The sequence below is a fragment of the Pteronotus mesoamericanus genome, unplaced genomic scaffold (assembly GCF_021234165.1).
Source record: "Pteronotus mesoamericanus isolate MK-2021 breed Mesoamerican mustached bat unplaced genomic scaffold, CSHL_Meso_final contig_272, whole genome shotgun sequence".
Classification (NCBI taxonomy): domain Eukaryota; kingdom Metazoa; phylum Chordata; class Mammalia; order Chiroptera; family Mormoopidae; genus Pteronotus; species Pteronotus mesoamericanus.
The window spans coordinates 148073-172960 of record NW_026555116.1 but is presented as its reverse complement, the minus strand read 5'-3'; the positions used below and the strand labels follow the sequence as shown (position 1 = coordinate 172960).

The 24888-nt window shown below is 37.8% G+C and overlaps 1 protein-coding gene across 2 annotated transcripts in view; it reads left to right on the top strand.

Annotated features, from left to right (window-relative positions):
- CHD8 (chromodomain helicase DNA binding protein 8) overlaps positions 1–24888 on the top strand; it is a 59844-nt gene that overhangs the window by 13538 nt on the left and 21418 nt on the right. For both annotated transcript variants that reach the window (XM_054575271.1, XM_054575270.1), the window contains exons 2-11: positions 4269–5326; positions 6174–6542; positions 7239–7624; positions 8660–8774; positions 17162–17344; positions 17426–17494; positions 18233–18288; positions 18964–19081; positions 20879–20962; positions 23401–23538. In XM_054575271.1, the coding sequence (XP_054431246.1) occupies positions 4481–5326; positions 6174–6542; positions 7239–7624; positions 8660–8774; positions 17162–17344; positions 17426–17494; positions 18233–18288; positions 18964–19081; positions 20879–20962; positions 23401–23538 (2364 nt within the window). In that variant the 5' untranslated portion in view covers positions 4269–4480. The remainder of the gene's footprint in view (positions 1–4268; positions 5327–6173; positions 6543–7238; positions 7625–8659; positions 8775–17161; positions 17345–17425; positions 17495–18232; positions 18289–18963; positions 19082–20878; positions 20963–23400; positions 23539–24888) is intronic.

Here is a 24888-nt window from a genome sequence, read left to right as displayed (position 1 = left end):
AGCTCCATTTCTTATGGTCTGTGTCCTTCCATCCTGATCCCTAGCTGACCCTAAGTTGTGATTACATTCACCTTGGGTGTGTGTTTCCCATTTCTTTATAAGGTATGAGACCTTTTGGGTCTCACAAATGTCTCCACAGTACAGTTTTTAACTCCTTCTGTTTTATGAGTATGTTAGTGATTTTCATTTTAGGCCTTCTGATTATTTTCAAGGGATTTCTTATTTAAGCTGCTTCTGAGCATCTTCTGTTTCAATAACATGTTTATGCCGGTTGGCAGCTGATACTCCTGAAAGGATACAGTTTCCAATAACAAGATTCATACTTTGAAGTAAAATAGTTTGTTATTTTCTGAATCTTTGAGCAGTTAGAGGTTAAATGGGCATGGGTGGTACTTTGTAAAAGTACATATTACCAAAAAAGGCCTGCATTTGTCAATCAATATGGCATTTGTTGATTATCTTCTAAGAGGGTGGGCAGTGCAGAGAAATCTGTAAATGAAGAATGGATGTCTGTAGTTGAGTTTATATAAATTTACCTATTAGACAACTGGGTTAATCTCTGTTGCAGTGCTTCTCATCCATCATAAACAATAACTGGTACACTCCCTTTTGAGAGACCATAAGAAATCTTACCCTACCACAGAGCTGTTCATAACCCTTCCAAGCCAGGCACGCTGCTTCTTTCTCTGCTTCCCCCACTCCCCTTGTCTTTTACACATCCTCACTAGCCAAGAAGATGTTGTCCAGTTTTACTGAATATGAATAACCTAAACAATGAAGTGTGTTTTTCCTTTCCATTTGATAAATATAAAATTACGACATTGAACACACATTTACAAACTACTACTCCGTCCATCCCCCAGCTGAGAATCTCTGCTTTGTTGAAAAATATGGGAAAACTGCGATGGAAAAGTATAGAGTAGAATTAAAATAAAGTCTTTTATGATTGGACAGAAAAGTTGCTATCGAAATTGGCAAGGGTGAGGAAACATGAAAATTAGAAGAGGAGAGTTGGAACTGTAGATTTTTAATAAAAACAAGAGGAAGTATATTAAAGGCAATAAAACTGCAGAAGAACAGCAGTTTAGACTTACACGGAAGGGAAAGAGTAGTTACCCACCCCTTTAAGAAAGAGGTGAGATGAGGGGCAATTATATAAAGTATTTCTTAATGTTAGCTGGCTTGTTGTTTGGAGAATATGGGTAAGGTCTTGGATTTTAACCTTAACTGACTAGTTTGTTCCTCTTCTCCCTAACTCCTACCCCTCAAGGTTTCTGTCATTAGTTTGGAGTTAGCGAAAGTGAGTAATTGCAATCATTAAACTCTCTTTTCCTTTTGAGCATATACATGTGTTTCTCTTTTGGGCAGTGATATGACTTCTTTATATAGGCACTTTACTTGGGGTATCTAATGCTTCATATATTTCAATGCTTAAGCTCTATTTTTACTACCAAGGTTTGAAGCATGGGATAGAAGAGTGTAGTAGGATAGGCCAGATGTGGAAACAGCTAGGGTGACCCACAAGAAAGAATAGAAGGAGGGGTGAAGAAAGTTGGAGGTTTGTTGGGAGAGGTTTAATTTTTTTGAGAGGCAAGGACAGTTTAAAGGTGGGAGTTAGAAAGGAGCAGCAGACTATGATTTTAAGATACGTACAAGATGAATTAGGTCAGTAGAAGTGAGTTGATGGGATGGGACTGAAAGGCCATTAGATTTGGTGGTGGAGCTTTAAGTCAGTGGTGAGGTTTTTTAAATTATTGGGCCCAGACTGAACCAGGGGAAGCAGAAATTTGACCCTAAAACTGGGAAGGGAGAAAAATGATAAATGCCTTGATCTTTACAAATGTATAATACTTGAATCATTGGGGAGAGGGGAGAATAAGGCAATAATTCAGAAACTGTTAGTCATGTTTCTCCATTAAAAAAATTAGATCTTTCACCATGGCCAGGTGGCTTGGTTGGTTTGAGCATCATCCCATGCATCAAAAGGTTGTGGGTTTGATCCCCAGTGGATCCTGGGTTGGTGTGTTTAGGAGGCAACAGATCGATGGTGTGTTCTCTCTCTCTCTCTCTCTCTCTCTCTCTCTCTCTCTCTCTCTCTCTCATCTTTCCCCCTTTCCCCTCCCCCCCCTCTCTCTCTCTCTCTCATCAATAAACATATCCTCAGGTGAGGATAAAAAAAAAGAGATCTTTGACTGAGATTGGGCTGTTGTTGAAGGAAGAAAGAGCATTTGGGTGAATAAATAGCAAGAAGTTGTGGAAAAGGCAAAATACCCCATGGGAGAAAAGGGAAGTTATAAACTATTATCAGCATAAACTTCTAGTTAGTGAAAACTTTCATTGTAGTGTTTATATGATACCTAACTGTTAGATATTTAGTGTAACTTCCCTTGGATAGTGTAGCTTCTCTGACAGTGAATAGGAGATGAAAGATAGTAAGTAGCAAAGCAAGGGTATAACTAGGAATAAGTTGATGGCAGTGTTGAGGAAAATTATAAAATTATTGAGTAGATTTTTATTTAATCAAGAAATATTGATAACTTTCTGGTCATCATTTTGAGTAGCTGGGGCAGGGAATTAGATAGGAGAGGCTGGAATTAGCTGGTGGAATAGTTTATCCCAGGAGTGGGAAGTGATAGGGATCCTGTGTGAGATGTAAGTGTACATAATTACTGAAGTAAGGAAGATCTTGTTTAACAAATTGGTGGAGATGTCACACATGTACTTTCCAATTTTGACTGATGTGCCAGCTACCAATAAGTGTTTTTTTAATCTATCTTAAAAACAGATAGTCAGTGAATTTCCGGGATATTTACCCGCATGGCAATATTGTTTTGTAAGGATAACTGGAATGGGTTATGGAAGAGAAAACGTTTGGGGGTTGTGTGGAAAAGCTTTCTTCGGTCAAGTTTATACTCTATGTCACTGACAAATTTCTTCTGTGGTGTCTTCTAAAAGTTAGGAGAAATGGTTTTATCAAACAAGGCTTTCTTGGATTGTCATATACTGGCATCATATTACAAAGAACAGATAGACAACTTTTTTGTGTAGTTTAGTTATTGCTGATACACTAATTCCTTTTATTAGTTTTTCCTTTTTCCAGCATTTTCATAGACTTGAAGCCCCAGATGTGGATTTAGTAAACATACTTTCAGTTATTATAGAAGTTTTTCAAGATGGGACACTTTATACTGTCTCATTTTAGAATCAGGGATTACCATGCAGGGGTATCCAATCTTTTGATGTCTCAGGGCCACACATTAAATACACAAGTGCTAGCTAGCAAACACTGATAAGCAAAATAAAAGCTTTTGACTAAATTTACAATTTTGTGTTGGGTCATATTTGTAGCCATCATGGGCCGCATGTGGGCTGCTGACTCCCCTGATTAGTGTCTGTAAGGCCTGAATGGTTCATTCCAGTTACTGCAAGCAAATATATTAATTCATTAAATATTTTTTGAGCAACGACTACATATGCAATATCCTGATGGTTCTTTACAGATCCACACATATATAATACATGGTCCCCCATCATAAGGAACTTTTTTTGTCTTTTTGGGAAGGAGGAACTGGGCCACCATACAGGGTTGTGCAGGGTGTGCATTGCACATAATTTGTTATCATCAATAATATGACAAATTTCCAGCAGAGGGCAGACAAGCATCTTGAGGAGCAGGCAGCTTTTTAAAATTTGCATGAAGGAACCATTTGGGCCTTCAGAGGATATGGACAAAACACTCATCATTTTAGTATATAATATTAAATGTAAGTGCTTTCGATAAGGTGCAAACAATGCTGGGTTATTTAAAGGAGGTGAAAGGACCAAGTAATCACAAATTGCTCTTATAAAGGGCCTCACCTTATGAAGAACTTGGAGGGTGGGAAAGATTTCAGCTGGGAGAGATGTTGGGGGTGTGGTGGGGTGTTGAGGCAGAAGCTACAGCATAATAGGCAAAGACATATAGATAAGAATCATGAAAAGGGAACTGTGTTATCTAGTTGGACTGAAATATAGGGTATATATAGGAAGTGATGAGAAATTTGGGACCCAAAAGGGGGTAGGTTTATTTTATTATTACTTTTTGAGTTTCAGTTTTGAAGCAGATATGTGGGTGTTTTCTTCTTTGTCTCTGCTTTCACATTACTTCATATTTCCCCCTTCTTTTATTATTTTGATGTGATTTGATAATAAAGGTTGATACCTAAGAAGGAGGAATTTTTCATGAGCTCACCTACTTTGCCTATTTCTCATTTGTCTTCCCACAACAGGAGTTCCACCATCTTCCTCTGAAGACCTAGCCATCTTGCTCCATGAAGGTCAGGACAATCTGACATGCACTTGTTTCTTGCCTCTTTACCTGAAGAGTAGTCTTCCATTGTGTACATTTTTTCTTAATAGGGGAGGGGAGGGGAGAGCCAGTACCCCCCCTCCCCTTTCCCTTCCTAGACCTTGGGGAAGCATCCTCCATTGCTGTCCCAAGATGGCAGACCCCATCATGGATCTGTTTGATGACCCAAATTTATTTGGCCTGGACTCTCTGACTGATGACAGCTTCAACCAGGTCACACAAGACCCCATTGAGGAAGCCCTTGGACTGCCAAGCTCTCTGGACTCCTTGGATCAGATGAACCAGGATGGTGGAGGTAGTGACGTGGGGAATCCATCAGCAACTGATCTGGTCCCCCCACCAGAGGAAACAGCCTCCACAGAACTTCCCAAGGAATCGACAGCTCCAGCTCCAGAATCTTTAACCTTGCATGATTATACCACTCAGCCTGTCAGCCAGGAGCAGCCAGCCCAACCTGTCTTACAGACACCAACGCCAACATCAGGACTTTTACAGGTCTCCAAGAACCAGGAGATCCTGAGCCAAGGGAATCCTTTCATGGGTGTCTCTGCCACAGCCGTGTCCTCTAGTAGTGCTGGAGGGCAACCACCTCAGTCAGCCCCTAAGATTGTTATCCTTAAAGCCCCACCAAGCTCCTCAGTCACTGGTGCCCATGTGGCACAAATTCAGGCCCAAGGTATCACCAGCACAGCTCAGCCCTTGGTGGCTGGCACAGCCAATGGTGGAAAAGTCACTTTTACCAAAGTGCTGACCGGCACTCCCCTTCGACCAGGTGTTTCCATTGTCTCTGGTAATACAGTGTTGGCCGCCAAGGTCCCTGGGAACCAGGCTACTACTGTTCAGCGCATTGTCCAGCCCAGCCGACCAGTAAAGCAGCTGGTCCTACAGCCAGTTAAGGGTTCAGCTCCTGCTGGAAACCCTGGGGCCACAGGGCCCCCACTGAAGCCTGCAGTTACTCTGACCTCTACACCTACTCAGGTGACTTGAGTGAAAGGGGGAGGTGAATTTTGGTTTAGTAGAGGGCCCAGTAATTGTGTGAGAGAGAACACATGAGAGTTAGCTCTAGGAAATCCTATTTAAATCCCATCTTTGCTTTTTAACAGTTAATGTTGACAGCCACATACTTACTGCCTATCAGGTGGAAGCAGTTAGTGTTAACATACTTTTTTGAATTCTTACTGATGCTGATGCTGAACCAGACAGCCACAGTCCCTCTGCTTACAGAGCTTACAGTCTGCCAGGCAAGATAGACAAGAATTCACAATAATGTATGATAGAAAGTTTTATGAGAAATACAGGATGCTATGGGAAAAAAGAATTTTTGGAAAACAATTTATATTTGTAAGATTTATAGAAGTTATGTGTCTCTTTTCCCTGTTCTTATTACTAAGATTGTCTTCCTGCTTTGCTCAGTGAAAAGGCCAGTTTCTATTCTAAGAAAATAGAGGGTCTCACCTCTGAATAAAGGACCAAAGAGTTTGGGGGTGATGGCAGCAGCATTAAGATAAGTAGGACCAGTGGAAAGAAACTATGAAGCGGTGGATTTCAGTTCAGTAAAAATACTTTTGTTCTAATAGAATTCCAAAAAATGGAATGACTGTCTTAGAAGATAGCCTCCCATCAGGAGTTTTTCAAAAATAGCCTTGATACCCACGGGGCAGAGGTGTTACAGAAAAGAGTCTATCAAGACAGAGAAGAGGATGAGCAAAATGAATTGTACTGTCTAATCCCCCTCAGTTTTACTTTTCTAGGATGAGGGAAACTGGTGTAAATATTTAAGGGTATGCCACCCTTTAATGTACCCCTTGCAATTTCCTTTCTTTAGGGTGAATCCAAACGCATCACCCTGGTCCTCCAGCAGCCACAGTCTGGAGGTCCCCAAGGACATCGTGTCGTGCTAGGGAGTCTACCAGGGAAGATAGTGTTACAGGGCAACCAACTAGCAGCCCTGACTCAAGCCAAGAATGCCCAGGGGCAGCCTGCCAAAGTAGTAACTATCCAGCTGCAGGTTCAGCAGCCACAGCAGAAAATCCAGATTGTACCACAGCCTCCATCATCACAGCCTCAGCCCCAGCAGCCACCCTCAACCCAGCCAGTGACACTCTCTTCTGTGCAGCAGGCTCAGATAATGGGACCAGGACAGAGCCCAGGACAAAGACTTTCAGTACCACTCAAGGTGGTACTACAGCCACAGGTGAGACTGACACAGGTGGGGAAAATAGACTTAAGTCCCCAGTTACTACCCTCAGCAACCATTCATTGTTGAGTATGGGGCCTGTTTAGATTTATACATCTGAACTGAGGTGTATACTTTTCTTTCTTTTCCCCATGAAAACCTTGTTTTAATTATATCATGAGAAGATTGAAGGGTTGTTACTGGGTTGGGATGAGGTAATTTATCTGGTATTTGTCTTTGAACTGTCTCATTTACAATCTTGTAAAATAAAACTGGCTCTAAATATCCTCATTTGCAAGATAAGTAGTGTTAAAGTGGTCAAGTGATTATCACTCCCCTCCCCCCAAGGTAAAGGTAAGCTAAGAGGAGAATTTGAGGTTTTTTTTAATCCAGAGACCAGTACTGTATTGGTTATATTGTTTGGAATTTTTCTAGAATAATGAAGATGGGTTTCAACATTAGGAGCATGGTTAAAAGATATTGCAGTTTGATTTGGCACGATTATTGCCTTTTTTTACCGTTTCCTACCAAAACAAACAAACAAACAAACCTTGTTTTTAAAAATATGTGTCCAGGTTTAGTGAGATTTGGGTCTGAGTGTGATTCTTAAGGAGTTAGTGAACTGAAGTTTCAAGTCTACCTGCTTCAGAGCTGGGTTTTATTTAGGCCATTTACCTACAACATGTTGACATTTTAGTGCTTTCATTTCTGTAGGCTGGCTCTTCCCAAGGGGCCTCTTCTGGACTTTCTGTAGTTAAAGTCCTAAGTGCCAGTGAAGTGGCAGCTCTGTCCTCACCAGCAAGCTCTGCCCCTCATACGGGGGGCAAGACAGGAATGGAGGAAAACCGCAGGCTGGAGCACCAGAAGAAACAAGAGAAAGCAAATCGGATTGTAGCAGAGGCCATTGCTAGGGCCCGTGCTCGAGGTGAGCAGAACATACCTCGAGTCCTGAATGAAGATGAGTTGCCCAGCGTTCGGCCTGAGGAGGAAGGTGAAAAGAAACGCAGGAAAAAGAGCAGTGGCGAGAGGCTCAAGGAAGAAAAGCCAAAGAAGAGCAAAACATCTGGTGCCTCCAAAACCAAGGGCAAGAGTAAGCTGAAGTGAGTACTGCCCTTTGCTATTTTGATAGGACATTCAAGGGCAGTGTATTCATTTTTAAATTAGTGTTGAGAGGAAATACTTATATTCAGCAACGACATAGTTCAAAGTGATCTGTCAGAGAAGATAAGAAGGCCTTTATTTTCTCTGTGTCAGTGCTTGCTTTATTTGTTAAAGAAAAATTTGCAAGTTTGCATATTTTGAAAGAATCACTAAGGCACAGGAAAAGATCATTGTGTTAGGGGTTACATTTAAAAGCTGTGACTACGATTTTATATATTCTTCCTGATTTGGTATCACTGTAGTGTGAAGGGTTTCTCACTACTTCCCTACCACCCACACTAGTAAAAGAGCTGCTTGGAGGCATAGCTGCCCTGTTCTTTTATCTCCTCTGTGAAGTAGAAAAGATTTCAGCAGCCACTGTCAGTCTTAACCAGTGTTGACAGAACCATGGCTTGCCATGTAATTCTTGTCACAGTTGAGTGTTCTCTCTTTCCCTTTCATGTCTTACAGCTTCACTCCTTTCTGCCTAGCTTCAATTCCCTAGGACTTCTCAGCATTTGTCATGTAATCATAATAATGCTTTATATTGATACAGGATTTTTTTAGCTTTTAAAAAAATAAATTTCATATCAATTATCTTATTTGATCCTTAACTGTCAGGCCAGGTAGCGTCAGTGTTTACAAAAAAGGAAACTACTGCCCAGCTAGTGACAGAACTGGGACTAAAATAAGACCTAGTAATTCTTAGTCTAGTATTCATGCTGCTCTCTTAAGTTACCTCCCCTCAGGTACTTGTGAATCCAGTGGTAGTAAGGATTTGACAAAATCTGGTGTCAAGATCACCCGCTGGTTTAGAAACCTCAGTAACCTTTTTTCATACACCCTCCCCAACAGCTGTATGTTCCACAGACTGAAGTGTAGATACTTCTGTTTGGAAGTTTCATCTGCAGTGGTTTAGATTAATTATATTTTCTTACTCCTAGATTTTCCTTGCCGCCATTGAACATGATTTTGGTCTTTTTTTTTCCATTTAGCACCATCACTCCTGTGGTGGGTAAGAAGAGAAAGCGTAATACCTCCTCTGATAATTCAGATGTGGAAATCATGCCTGCACAGTCACCCCGGGAAGATGAAGAAAGCAGCATTCAGGTAAAAGAATCTGTGAAGAACTTAGTAGAAAAATCAAGGTAAATTCTGAGAAACAAACCAGGAGTAGATACTGAGACTTAATAAGCTTATGCATATTTCAACAGTTTTTCTAGTCCAGAGGTAGGCCTAAAAGGTAAAAGAGGTAGGATCTGGTCATGGTCATGTCTTTTAAATGTTTGTCTTTTTAGGCAAAAAGCATATCACTGTAAAAATAGCAGTATTCATTTTCCTAATTTCTAGTGTTTCAAACGCTAAACAAAAGTGAAATTATGCTTTACAATTATTGTCATGGCCATGTTTAATACTTTGGTTTCTTTTAGAACTATCCAACTATCCCTTTTGCCTTACTTTTTCTACGCTTTAGGGTTCTGATTCTGAACTGGGGTGCTTAAACAATGTTTCTTCCTACCTTTTGAAGATGAGATGCACTGGAAGAGAATAAAAGAAGCCGAACCAGAAGAACTTCAGTTCTCTGTCTCTGATTGTTGCCTTAGGATATCACCTTTTGCTCTAGTTTCCAACCATAGATAGAACCTGGTATTAAAATTCAGGAGACTATGGGCCTGGACCATTTACTTAACTTAGCTGTGTCTAAAATGCTCACCTGTAAACAGAGGTTTGGACTAAACAAACCTTAAGTACCTCTCTAACTATTAATATAAATGCTTCCCCTTAAGAATAATATACATTCACTGCATTGACAAACTGATGCTTGGGTTCTTCTGGGGGAAATTAACAAATAAAAATAGCCAAGACATTTTTGAAAAGGAAAATGAGGCAACAACAAGATTAAACAGACATTATATTATGAAATAATAATTACTAAGAGTTTGTAATTAGAGAAAACAAAACATTAATAAAAGATAATTGAGTATAGAAATATACATATAGTTATGAGAATTTAGTTTATGAATTAAAGTGTAATTTTAAATTAATGAAGACAAAGATTATTTAATAAAATATGCCAGAATAGCTGGCTGCCCACTTAGGAAAAATAAAACTGGACTTCTTGTGTCAATTATTAAACAAAAATAAATTCTAGTTTAATTGAAGGCCTAAAAGTAAAAATTGAAATCATGAACTTTCTATAAGACATGGATGAAATTTTTAAAAAATTATAAAGTGGGGTAGGTCCTTTTAAGAAGGGATTTAAATTCAGAAGCCATAAAGGAAAAGATTGATTCATTTCCTATAAAAATTACGTGTGTATAACAAAAATTCATAAACAGCATAGTGGTTAAGAGCACAGGCTCTGGAGCAAGATTCCTTGCGTTCTCATTTTAACTCTGCTATTTGCTAACATTGTCACTTCAGGCAACTTACTTAACCTCTTGGTGTCTCAGTTTCCTCATCTCTAAAAAGCAGGTCATAATACCTATCTAGTAGGGTTACTAGGAATAGTAAATGTAAACATTTATAAAGCACACTGAAAGAACAATATTTAGCTCATGCTAAGAGAGGACAGTTAGAGATATATATATTTGTTAAATAAATACAGGATTAAATAAAGTGTTTGTTAAATTATTAAAAACAAACTGAAGGCAAATCTTTGTAATACAGGAAATACAGAGATTAGTAAAATTTTTTAAACGGTGTATTAGTTTGTTAGGACTGCCATAACAAAATACTGTAGATTGTGTGGCTTAAACAGTGGAAATTTGCTTTCTCACAGTCTGAAGCCCAAGATCAAGAGGTCAGCAGGCTGAGTTATACCTCTCAGACTTCTCTCCTTAAGTTGCAGATGGCCATCTTCTCACTCTGTCCCCACATGGTCTTTCCCCAGTGCATATATCCCTGGTGTCTTTCCGTGTGTCCAGATTTTCTCTTATAATGACACCAGTCAAACTGAATTAGGGCCTACTCTAACAGCCTCATTTTAATCACCTCTATTTTTATTTAAAATTTTTTATTATTTTTTAATTCTCACCCAAGGATATGTTTATTGATTTCAGAGAGAGAGGAAGGGAGAAAGAGAGAAACGTCAGTTGGTTGCCTCCCGTATATGTCCCAACTGGAGATCGAACCCGCAACTTAGGTATGTGCCCTGACCATGAATCAAACCCGCAACCTTTTGGTGCATGGGTCGATGCTCCAACCAATTGAGCTACCCAGCCAGGGCTTAATCACCTTTTAAAAGCTCTCTCTGTCCTCAGCTGTAAAACGATTGACATCTGCTCTAGCCTCTGTGGCTCAGTTGGTCCGAAAAGTTATGGGTTCAATTGCTGGTCAGGGCACTTGGCTAGGTTGCGGGTTTGGTCCCCTGTTGGGGCACTTTCGGGAAGCAACCAATCGATGTTTCTCTCACATTGATGTCTCTCTCTGTCTCTCTTTCCCTTCCTCTGCTCCCCCTTTCTGTCCTGTCCTCTCTCTGGATATCCTCCTGTGAGAATTAGGGGAAAGAAAAGAAAAAAAAGAATGAAATCTTACCATTTGCAACAGCATAGATGGCCCTTGATAGAGCTTTGAGGGTATTATGCTAAGTGAAATAAGTCAGGGAAAGACAAATATCGTATAATTTCACTTATATGTGGAATTAAAAAAATAAAAAATTGAAACAGACTCATAGATACAGAGAATGGACTGATGGTTGCCGGAGGAGAGGGAGGTTGGGGGACTGGGTGAAAAAGGTGATAGGAATTGGTAATTACAGAATAGTCACAGGGGTGTAATTACAGTGTAGGGAATATAATCAATAACATTGACTATGGTGCCAGGTACTGGAACTGGGTACTGGAAATATCAAGGGGAGTCACTTCATAAAGTACAGTATATGATGGTCCAACCATTATGCTCTACACTTGAAATTAATTCTAAGTAGTAATGAATTTAAACTGCAACTGAAATGTAATTTTTTAAAAAGCTAGTATTAAATTTTTTAATGAAATGAAAACTAATCAGCAAAAAATTAAAACTAACTAAATAAAGGCCCTGTCTCCAAATATAGTTGTGTCCTGTGGTCTAGGGGTTATTAGGGCTTCAACATAAGAATTTGGGGAGGGGGCCCTGGCTAGTGTGAGTGCTGGCCTGCAAACCAAGGGGTAGCAGGTTGGATTCCCAGTCCGGACACATGCATGGGTTGCAGACCTGGTCCCCACTGCTGGGCACTCGAGAGACAACCACACATTGATGTTTCTCTCCCTTAGTCTCTCCCTTCCTCTTCCTCTAAAAATAAAAAAAATAAAATCTTTAAAAAAAAATTAGGTGAGGGGGCCACACTTTAGCCATAACAAATGGCACTGCCAGCATTGGCAAAGGATTTAGGGAACAGATACTTTATGCATAGTTATTGGGAATGTTGAGACTTTATTTTTGGCAAATCAGTACATATCAAAATTTAAAAATGTTAGTACCCTTTGACTCATTAAGTCTACACCTAGGAAACTACTTTATGAATATGTTCTCAGGAGTATGCAGTGATGTGTATATTGCAGCAATATTTGCAGTAACAAAAATATTCAAAAATTAAATGTCCATTTGTGGAGAAACAGTTAAGTAAAATTGTGAAAATCCTTGTAATAGACTACTGCATGACAATTAAAAACAATGAAGTAGAGTAGGGTTCGCTAATCTGAAAAACTCTCCACATTAAATGGAAAAAGCTAGGTGTAGTAGAATAGTGTATATAATACAGGGATACCTTGTTTGTTTTTTCTAAGGTTTTATATATTTTTAGAGTGGAGAAAGGAGGAAGAGAGAAGCATCAATGTGTGGTTGCCTCTTGTGTGCCACCTACTGGGGACCTGGCCCACAACCCAGGTGTGTGTCCTGACTGGGAATCAAACCAGTGACCCTTTGGTTTGCAGGCTGGCACTCAGTCCACTGAGCCGTACCAGCCAGGGTGACATAGCTTATTTTATCATGCCTTGCTTTTCTGTACTCCACATATACTGCTTTTTACATAAATTGGAGCTAGGTCCCTCCACCAGCAAAAAGATGATGACTTGCTGAAAGCTTGGATGATGGTTAAAATTTTTTAGCAATAAGGCATTTTTTTAAATTAAGGAATCTACTTTTTCTTTTTCTTCTTTTTTTTTTTTTTTAAGGGATGATGCTATTGCACTTAGGGAGACTGTGTACATGTATAGGCATCCTTTTTGTTTTTTGGGGGTTTTTTTACCTGGAAGTATACACAAGATCTATTTTTACAGCGTACCTACCTTTGAGGGGAGGGGTAAAAGAGTAAGTGGGTCATGATAACTATAGTTTCTTTTTTTAATTTAAATCCCAGCCAAGGATATGCTTATTGATTTCAGAGAGAGATAGATCAATGTGAGAGAATTATCAATTGCCTCCCAAACATGTCCTAATGCGGGATGGAACCTAGGTATGTGCCCTGACCAGGAATCAAATCCACAACTTTTTGGTGTACGGGACAACGCTCTAACCAACTGAGCCATCCAGCCAGGGCTGTAGTTTTATTTTTGTTCTTTGGAATCATGAGGGTTTTTTAGAACTCCTTGACCATTTATCATTCTGTTTTTTTTAGGTTAAAAAATATACACATACATGTGGGAAAAATTACAACAGTACAGAAAAGCAGACAATCTGAAAGTCTCACAATCTAGATCCCAGCCACACATTCCCACAGTTCTCTTCCCCAGAGGTGTTTCTGTTACTAGATCGGGGGGTGGGGGTAGGTGATGGGGGGGTGTGTGTGTGTGTGTGTGTGTGTGTGTGTGTGTGTTTCAGAAACATTGTTCACTTTCATGAACACTCTACTTCTACTTCCACTTAATATTAGCATTCCATACGTACTCTTCTAGACTGTGGGTTTTTTTTCCCCAGTAATACATCTTGGAGGTTGTTCTTTATCAGAAAAGATACATCTAGCCCATTCTTCCCTCCACTGTCATTTTATAATGAAACTTTTGAAACATACACAAAAATAGATTTTTAATGAAGTTCCATGTCTCATCACCCCAGAAAGTTCCCTTGTACCCTGTTGTAGTCAATCCCTCCCTCCCCCCATAGGCAGCCAGTGTTCTGATTTCTGTTAACATAGATTAATTTAGCCTGTTTTTGAACTTCATGTAAATGGAATCATATAGTATGTACCCCTGAGTCTCACTTGTTTCAGCATAATGTGTTTGAGATCCATTAATGTCTTTGAATGTGCCAGTAGTTCGTTCTTCGTTTTCCTTGAGGAATATTTTAGTTTATGAATACACCACAGTGTCTATCCATTTTCCTATTGGTGGACATTTGGGTAGTTTCCAGTTTGGAGGTATTATGAATAAGGCTTCCATGAACAGTCTTAGTGTAAGTATTTTGTAGATACAGGTTTGCATATCGATAGCTAAATACTCAGGAATGGAACTGATAGATTGTAGGGTAGTTAAACATACAGATGTACAACTTAATTAGAATATGCCAGCTTTCAAAGCTTACAGAGTTATAAACTTACACCAGTATTGAGAGTTTCAGTTCCACATCCTCAAAATTTGGTGTTGTCAGTGTACCCTATTCTTTTCATTTTTATTTTTAAAAAGATTGTATTCATTCATTCATTTATTTATTTTTAGAGAGGGGGGTAGGTAGGGAGAGAAACATCAATTGGTTGCCTCCTATATGCCCCCTAACCAGGGGCGTGGCCCACAACTCTGGCAGTATGCCCTGACCAGGAATCGAACCTCCAGTGTTTTGGTGTGTGGGACAATGCCCAGCCCACTGAGCCCTACCAGTCAGGGTTACTCCATTCTTTTTAGTTTGATAGTATTTCATTTTTTTACTATATTATAATTTGTTTAAACAATTCTCTGTTGTTGGGCATTTAGATTTTCTCTGGTCTTCTACCACAAGTAATGTTACAGAGATTTGTACACTTGTACATATTTATGTGTAGGATATTTTTGAAGTGGAATTGCTGGGTCAAAGGGTGTTGTCAAATTTTCTTCTATAAAAGTCATGCCATGTATACTCTCACCAACAGTGTATGAGTTCCTGTTTCAAACATTTGATCAGAACTTTCTGATTATTGCCAGTCTGTTATGTGCAAAAAAATGGTTTCAGTTTAGTTTGCAGTTGTAATTGTTTTATTATGAGTGTACTTATTTTATTATGAGCATCTTTTTACATTGAAAGACCATTTGCATTTTTTCTGTGATGTATCTATCCATGATATTTGCCCATATTTCTATAGTATTATTGATTTTTTTCTTAGTTCAAAAAAATTCTTTATTTTTAGGAAGTGTATCATATAGCATTTTCTGCATAGGTTTTACTATTTGTCTCAACTTGTTTATAATGGCTTATGCAGATATCTTAAAATTTTTTCTAAGATGCAGTTGATCAATTTATTAGAAACACCTTTTCTATTTCAGGATTATAAAAAATGCTCCCACATTTGCCTTTAGAAATATGTCTCAGTTCCTGGCTGGGTTGCTCAAGTTTGTTGGAGCGTTGTCCTGTATACCAAAAGGTTGTGGGTTTGATTCCCCATCAAGGTGCACACCTAGGTTGTGTGTTCAATCCCGGGTCAGTATGTATATAGGAGACAACTGATTGATATTTCTCTCTCAAAAAAAAAAAAATCAATAAGCGTACCCTCTGGTGAGGATTTTTAAAAAAAGAAGAAATGTTATGTCTTAACATCTCTGTTTTACTTTTAAATCTTTGATCCTTTTATAATTTTTTCCTTTCATCCTCTAGATGACTAGCCATTTGTTTTCAATCCCAATTATAGAATATCTACTTTTTTCCACTGGTTAGAGCTGTTACTTTTTTTTTATCATGTTTTAAATCCACCTAAATATTTTAGTCTATATTTAGACACTATTTCATTGACCTGTTTATCTCTCCTTGGAGAGAGAGCAAGGTGTGTTAATTAATTAGTATAGCTTTATATTGTTTTTAATACCTGCCAAGGCTCAGGGGTTTTTTTTCACATTTTTCCTGGTTAATCTTAGATATTTATTTCTCCATTTGAATTTCAGAAACAGCTTGTCTAATTAAAAGTTTTATTAATCCTTTTTGTCAAAGTGACATAATTAGGGAGAATTAAGTCTGTTTATTCCAGAACAGTATATATTACTATTTACTCAAGTCTTCTCTGTGTCCTCAGGTAGTGTTTTAAAGCTTTCATCATACAGATTTTATGTATGATGTAAATATATAAGTATATGTATTTTTTTTTACTAAATTTAATCCTTTATAGAATCTTTTTGTTTTCATAGATACATTGTATTTTCTGGTTGAGTCTATGTAGGAATACTATTAATTTTTAATTTTTTTTATGCCATGCAACTCTGCTTGATTTCAGTAATTATGCTTATAATAACTCACTTGATTTTTGTGTGTGTGTTTTCCAGTGATAAAATCATGATTAAAAAATAATAATTTTTTTCTCCATCCTTCCTAATTTTTTATGATCTCGAAGTGTTACTTAAATTAAAAGATTGTATCAACTATAAAAGAATACTGTAGGTCTAAAGTATATCTGTATGGAAAACATCTCCAAGAAATATTGTTAACTAAAAACTTAAGCAGAAAAATGATACATATAGTCCTTTTTAGTAAAACAAAAAAACTTTAAAACAGCAGAAACAAAATATTCTTCTTGCACTGTTGCACTTTAGGATTGCTCCTGGTATGAAGTAATTATACACCCTACAGACTTAAGAGTCCTGTTTCATATCCCGTGGCTTCTTGCCAGAAGTACCCAGGTTTCTTTCAGATGGATTATGGTTCTTTGATAAAATAGTTCAGCAAAATAATATACAAGTTGGGGCAAAAGTAGGTTTATAGTTGTTTATATGGAAAATAATACAATGATTAAATAGTAATACAAGAATGAACTGTGTTTGATATACTCCAAACTATAATCCTACTTTTGCCTCACCCTCTATATTTAATACATAGAATAAATTACATGGTTTGACATGATATAGTTGATGAAATTTTTTTATTCCAACCTCCTTTTTTTTTTTTCTTTAAGATTTTATTTACTTTTAGAGAGGGGAAGGGAAAGACAAAAACATTAGTATGCGAGACACATAGATCAGTTGCCTTTTGCAGGCCCCCAACTGACCCCCAAGATCCAGGAATGTGCCCTGACCAGGAATTGAACCAGTGACCTTTCAGTTTGCAGGCCTGTGCTCAATCCACTGAGCCACACCAGCCAGGGCGATAAATTAGCTTTTTATCTTTCGTTTGATTTTTTTCATTGGGGTTTTAAAGTAAAATATGACAATACAATAGGCATGTTGTTTTGGGTTTTTTTAAAAAAGATTTTGTTTATTTATTTTTAGAGACAGGGGGAGGGAGGGAAAGAAACATCGATCAGTTGGCTCTCACACTCCCCCAACTGGGGACCTGGAACAGACAAATAGTTTTAAAGGTACTCTCTTTGAGAGAGTAAGCAGTTATTTTAACAGTTTTTGCCTTTACAGAAGAGACGCTCAAACCGTCAAGTTAAGCGAAAAAAATATACAGAGGATTTGGACATAAAGATCACAGACGATGAAGAAGAAGAAGAAGTGGATGTAACTGGTCCAATAAAAACTGAGCCTATCCTTCCTGAACCAGTGCAGGAACCAGATGGCGAGACTTTGCCTTCCATGCAGTTCTTTGTGGTAAGCTGAGAACTTAAACAATTTGACAGGTTTGTCCTCTTGCTCACAATCTCTGTTGACTGACTGCATCTTTTATCATAGGAGAATCCCAGTGAAGAAGATGCAGCCATTGTGGACAAAGTGCTTTCTATGCGGATTGTGAAGAAGGAGGTAAGACCTTTGTCTTCTTTTTTAGAAATTAAATTTAGTGGGGTGACATTGATTTATGGCATTGTGTAAATTCTGAGTGTACAGTTCTATCTTATATCATCTGTGTGTTGCATTGTATGCTCACTACCCAAAGTCTAGTCTCCTTCTATCGCCATGTATTTGACCCCCCTTCACCGTGTTCAACCTCCCCCCACCCTCTTCTCTGGTAATTTCCATACTGTGTCTATGATTTTGTTTGTTGCTTTCTGTTTCATAGCCCATATATGAGGGAAATCATGTGGTTTTTGCCCTTTTCTATCTGACTTATTTTGCTTTGCATGATACCCTCAAGATCTGCCCATGTTGTTGCACATTGAAGCCTCTATCTTTATGTCAGCCCATAATGGTACATTAACAGGCTTTATTTAATGAGCATTTTGGATGTCAGGATAATTGCTACAGTGTAGTCATCTGAGAGATGATGATGGAAAGTTAACTAGAAATTAGGGACTCTTGTTTTGCTTATTTAAAATGGGTGAACAGATTGCCTCTTATTCTGCTTATCTGTTTAAAATGGGTAAAGACTTATTTTCTCCTATCGGGCCTTTAGTATTGAAGTATCAGGTTAGTTTTTTAATCCCTCAGTCAGTAATTTATTCTGGGAGCATTGGTTTGGAACTCTTTACCATGTGTGGTTAAAATTAAAGGTTCTTTCTTTGACAAATAAAATATTAGTAACTATAATTTTTCTCTTCTTAGCTTCCTTCTGGACAATATACTGAAGCAGAAGAATTCTTTGTCAAGTACAAGAACTAGTATGTGATCCATGCAAAAAGCTTTTCACCCCAAACTCCACAGGGTTGTAAAAAGTTCTCCTGTACAGTCTATCCTGGGTGGGAATGTGTCCTTTTTTAAAAGTCTTAGCCCAACTTATTGTCTTCAGTGAGAAAAATGGCTATTTAGAGAGAAATTCAGGAATTGACATGGCTGTTACTGTTTCCTGCAGGAAAGTGGGTTGAGAGTGTTTTCTGATAAAATCCCTTGTGATCCTCTATACCTTAACATAACATTAAGACCTTGATACCCTGAAGTGTAATCAATGGACCAGCAGAATTAGTATCATTTGGGTGCTTGTTAGAAGTTTGAACTTTTTTTTTAAACAGATTTTATTATTTTTTTTAGAGAGACGGGAAGGGAGGGAGATAGAGGGAGTGAAACATCGACCAGGTTGCCTCTTGCACACCCTCAACTGGGGACCTGGCCCGCAACCCAGGCATATATTTTGATCCAGAATCTGAATGGCGGCCTTAAGCTCACCACAGACTAGGTGGTTTGTGTGCAAATTCAAGTCTTAAGAATCACTGATTTAAGAGTATGTCGCCACTTAAGCATGTAGTCATTATATCTGCTTCTGACTAATCCCATATCTCCAAACACTGGCCTACCAGTCCCCTTTCCTACACCGTGATGACTATTTTCATCCCCTTCAGCTCCTATCTGCACTGTGAATGGGCTACCATCTCCCAGCTAGAGAAAGATAAGAGGATCCATCAAAAACTAAAGCGCTTCAAAACCAAAATGGCTCAGATGAGACATTTCTTCCATGAGGTAATTAGGAATAGCTATTGCTTGTTCGTTTCATAGAAATATAAATTACTGGGGTTATCAACCTTGTCTGATCCTTCAAAAGACTTGCAGTTGTTTTGTATACATAGGTATATACATTGGACTTTGGACTTTTCTTAATTGCGCCATGTTTAGTTTTGCCAGGTCTAAATGTGGTCTTTTAAAAACAAATTACAGGGTATCTTGATACTGACTTGCTTGGTATTCGTGAAGTGTTTTCACAACAGATGATAACCCAGGTTCTAGTATACTTGAGGCATTCTTCTTGTAGTGTCAGTTTTTAGCAGTTGTGATGGTATCTGTAGCCATAAGCAACCATATCATTAAGAGATAACATTTATTTTCTCAGATTTCTAACCCAGTATAAGTAGAAATGGTGTTAAAGTTTTTAGCAGTTGTGATGGTATCTGTAGCCATAAGCAACCATATCATTAAGAGATAACATTTATTTTCTCAGATTTCTAACCCAGTATAAGTAGAAATGGTGTTAAAGGAACTCTAATTTCTTTTATCTAGTGTTACTACTAAACACTAGAGCATGCATAAGGGTCTCTTGTGCCATATTTATTTCTCCATTTTGCTTTGAAAACTTTGTGTACATATCCCTTTGCCAAACTGGGATTACCATCTTCATGCATTTTATAGAGTACTAAATGCCTAGAGAAGAACTATATTTCAAAGCTTCTTAGAGGTAAAAGGGAAAAGGTCTAGTAAAAAAGATTGAAAGATGTAATAATAATGGAAATTCTGCAAAGTTTTCTTTTCATATTCTTTTGAAGTCTAATTTGTGAAATGTATAGTGAAACTGTAATTTCACTTCAGCCTGTTGTTAGAAGTACAATTTGTGGCCATTGAACTAAGCTCTACTGACTCATGTAATTTTTTTTTTTTTTTAAATGACTGGGGAGAACCACTATCTTTTAAAGTAATTTTTTTTTTTTTATCCTCACTTTAGAATATATTTGTTGATTTGAGAGAGGGAGGAAGGGAGAGAGGGTGAGAGAGAAAGAGACATTGATCAATTGCCTTCTATACATGCCCCCACAGATGACTGAATCCCCAACCTAGGTATATGCCCTGACTGGGAATTTGTTCCACAATATTTTGGTGTACACGACGATGTTTGAAGCAACTGAGCCACCTGGCCAGGGCCTCATATGTCATTTAAATCTGCCTTTATAAATAGACGTTTAACTAAATTAATGATTCATTCATCACTTATTATGTGCTAGTCACTGTGGTAGACAAACCAGATAAAGTAATTGTGTGCATGTACCTCACTGCCTGGAGAAGATAATTAAAAAAGAATTCAAATTGTAATAAGTGCCAGGAAATAAAGAAGGAGGTGATGAAATTGAGATACCGTGTATTTACAACTCTTAGGGAAGTTTGAGTGTGAAATAAAACAGAAAAATAGTTGCAGGGGGCAGGATGTAGAGTCAGGAGAGGTTTTCTGTGTTTTGTTTTTTTTTAAGAGAGGCCTTTTTAAAATTTGAGATAGAGCATATTTGTATATGTATGGGAATGATACAGTAGAGAGGGATTCCTAAAAAGGTGAGAAGGGATGGAATCCAGAGCATATATGGAGAATGGTTTGTGTTAGGGAGAAGAGACGCTTTCTCTGGTAACAGGCAAGATGTATGCAGATGCAGGTAGATTTGTAGGATTTGATATTATGAAAATGTGGAACTTCCCTTTGATTGTTTCTGATTTCTTAATAAATAGGGTTATCAAACAGTGGTCTTTTGATCTTACTCTTGGGTTTCATAACTCCTCTAGGATGAAGAGCCCTTCAATCCAGACTACGTGGAGGTGGATAGGATATTGGATGAGTCTCACAGTATTGACAAGGACAATGGGGAGGTGAGTTGGGTCGTGGAAGAACATGAAAGACTTCTTACAGATTTCTGCTGGCCTGCTGCCCCTTCCTTCATTTTACAGATATGGCTGAAAAGTCCCTTAGATGGAAAAGATATTTTTAAGTTTTTCTGAGATTATTCTTAGAGTGATATTGGAAAGGTAAAAGAGTAAGGAGAGAGTCTAAAAGGAAAGATTCCCATAAAATTAAACATATGGGAACTATATGATTACTGGGAGTTATGTTTACAAGTACTTACTCACCTTGGTCTCATTTTCTCTCCGATTTTATATGGGAAATTGACATTCACTCAGAGGTGAGAAGTGGGCATGGGGATACCTCACAAATACCTAAACTTATGAATATAAAAATACTTGTAGAGACACATAGTTTTCTTTATGTTGTTAAGAGTTATTTATTTCGTGAACTTAACATCAGTTAAAAGCATTTTCATTTTTTATTAAGACAGATCTACTGCATTTAAATCTGTCCTTTTAAACAGATAGTGAGGTCTCAGGCCCATAAATTTCAGATTCACTAGGTCTGGGGTGGGGTGCAGAGATCTGTATTTTTAAGTTGGTGTGTCAGTGGGTTCTTACATATAGCTTGATTTGGGAATCACTGCAGTAAAGTTTTCTTAGATTGGGGAGCAGATTTTAAATATGCTAAAACACTTGTTAATACAGTTTCTTAAATCACTTCTTTCACTTTCCAAGTAGGAGCCATATAGACCTAAGCCACCAGTGAATTCAACATTCTCTCCTTTAAATTTATTTCAAATTTACTTAGGTTGTGACTGACCTTTCCTTTATAACTCTTTATATTCTTTTCACTTTAAGTAGTTGTTGGGTTAGCTTTGCAGGTTTGTATCTCATAAAGTTTTTATCACTTCTGACATTTACTGTTTAAACAATGATGGGTAGAAAACAACAGAATCTTACTAAGGTGTCAGTGCTAAGTGGTAAACTGGGCTCACTCAAGAGCTAGTGACTCGCTCATGTACACCATCCTGATAGGACCTAAGAGTCAGTCCTCCCCCTGTAAAATCCAAAGTTCATTTAAAAGCCTGCAGGGTCATTCAAATAGAACCTTAGATGTCCAAAGCCTATTACCATTCAAAATGTCTTCAAATACTAACAAGCATGCTTCAGATAATGTATATTCTGCTTTTGGGGGGTTAAGGTTGGGAGTTATTGTTTATATTTTATTTGTTAGAGGTGAGTGGGGAATGGACCAGTTATCAGTCAGGACAGATTAGTGTTAACATTACTGTAAGGATGTCAGCCTTCTCAGCCTTGTTCTCTGCCACCATTGGCTTTTGATTTGGTCCCTGTGTGATGTGTTGCAATGGGCATGACATGAAAATGTTTTAGTATGCTGGTACCTCAATTTATGCTCCCAATATTGAATAATGACATTCTGTGTACCCATTTTCTCCCTCTCCAAAACGAGTTTAATTTATCATCCTTTTTTACATCACCTGTTAGTGGTAATAAGTATAATAAATATTAAAGTCCATGGAAAAGTAAGTTACGATGTTGGAAATGTGTGACCAGGACAAATGGCTTTACATAGAAAACGACATGCATCACTACAATAAAGAAAAATGTACAGGTGCCACACTAGACTAATTGCAGGCATTCTTGATCTGTGACTGAGAACTTTCTGGCTGTTCTATAAATTTATAATTAGATGCTTCTGTTGATCACACTAGGTCCATTCTACTCCTTCTTGCTTCATATCAGCCAAAAATGGAAATGCAGTTTATGCAGTGATCACTATGAGTAGTAAGAATAGGAGCCGTTTACCATTGGTCAGTGCCCCTTCCCATGCAGTGGTTTGTCTACATACAGCGTAATACTGCAGTTGGAGCTTCAGCATTGCTGCTTTCTCTTCACTCTTACTACATCTCTTCAATTAAACCTCTCATAGTAACCTCCTAGCTTTCTAAAGATTTCAAGGAAATCTCTTTACCATCCTGTGACTGCTCTTTGAAGTGGCATCTGCACTCAGAGCTCCTCTGGGTTTAACCTATTTCCTGCTTCTAAAAGTAGTATGGTTTCTACTCTTATCAAATTTAGTGCCAGGAGAATAGTATGGAACAGAGTAATGTCTTAACTTCAACCTGATTCAACACAATGTAGGAAAATAATTTTTTTTATCATCTGCTTGGCTGATGAGCTTGTTTCAGTGCTTACTGTCCTAGAAAGTGCTGGGTAGAAATTTTACTTTTAGAACAGATTCTAATAAATTGCCTAGAAGAATGATAAAAACCATACTGCATCAGCAGGTGAGCCTGTGGTTGGTGTTTTCAGCATGACTGTTTTCTGCACCTTTTTTAGGTATTTACATTTTGTGATCTGATTCTGTAGTTAAATTCTTATCTTTTTAGAACAGGAGATAACAAAACCAGTGTATAAAGGCTTTGGCTTTTCTCTCCTAGCCTGTAATTTACTACCTGGTGAAATGGTGCTCTCTGCCCTATGAGGATAGTACGTGGGAGCTGAAAGAGGATGTTGATGAGGGCAAGATTCGAGAATTTAAACGGATCCAGTCAAGGCACCCAGAACTCAAAAGAGTGGTAAGTACACTTGCATTTAGAATTTAAAGTCCAAATAGACGGTGACTTAATTTTTCCCCTATAGAAGTTTATGTTCTCTTAGCTTTTTATTATGGAAATTTTCAAACATATACAAAGGATGAAAAAGTAGTATAATGTACCCATCACTCACTCAACTTTCGTAATTAACACATAGCCAATTTTTTTAATTGTATTTTTTCCATTACCATTTATCCCCACTGTACCCTCTGCAACCTCCACCCACTCCCTCCCCCCTGCAATCACCACGCTCTTATCTGTGTCCGTAGACAGTCTCGTTTCATGTATTTCTCTACCCACTCACTTACGTTTCCCAAATTATTTTAAAACATCCCAGATTTCTTTATCTGTAAATATTTCAGTATATATATCTAAAGATTATTAATACCATTACTATAAATGAAAAAATTTAACCATTCCTAAATATCATCAAGTAACCAATTTACTGTATATATTTCTCTCATTCTTTTCTAATTTTTGTTAAATTGTTTGAGTTGGATTCTAAATAAGGTCCATATATTATTACTTAATATGTCTCAAACTTCTCTTAATTATAGTTTTCTCTTGGCTTCCTTTCTCTCCTTTACCATTTTTCTCTGGAAGAAACCAGTTCATTTGTTCTCTAGGGTTTTCCATAGTTTGAAGTTGGCCAAATGCCTTCCCCTTGGAACCTCTTAACATGTTCTCTGTCCCTTATATTTCACATGACAGTTACATGTAGGGCAGCACTGTTCAGTAGAATATTGTAGAGCTCTGCAGTCCATTGCAGTAGCCACTACCTACATTTCAAATGCTCAGTAGTTACATGTGGCTAGTAGTAAAACATTTATCACTGTAGACAGTTCTATTAGATATCACTGTTCTAGAGGCTTGATCTGATTGGGGAGGGAAACCATTAAATCTGCTTCATAGGTGGTTCTTCTAAGTTGTCTTTTGTGATATCAGTCATTTATCATCATTGCCTACATCCATTATGTAACGGCTTTTAAATGGTGATATTTTAACTCTTACCATCCTTCATTTATTAGCCAGAATCTTCTATAAAAAGGTATTTCCTCTACTGTTTGGTTACCCTAAGGTACAGATTGTATAGGAAAGGAGGATAAATACTTTCTTTTCTTTTTTTCCTAGTTCTCAAAATAATGAAGTACTTTCTTAGCATTTTCCAAAAGTGACCAGTGGGCTTTTCCTTCTTTTTTAAACTGTCATTATAAACTCATGAATTTGAATATATTTAACATGTTTTAATCCAAGAAATAATGATTTTGAATTGACTTCAACTACTAGAACTACCTAGTAAGTTTGCGTAATTTTGTTAATGTCTCCACCCCA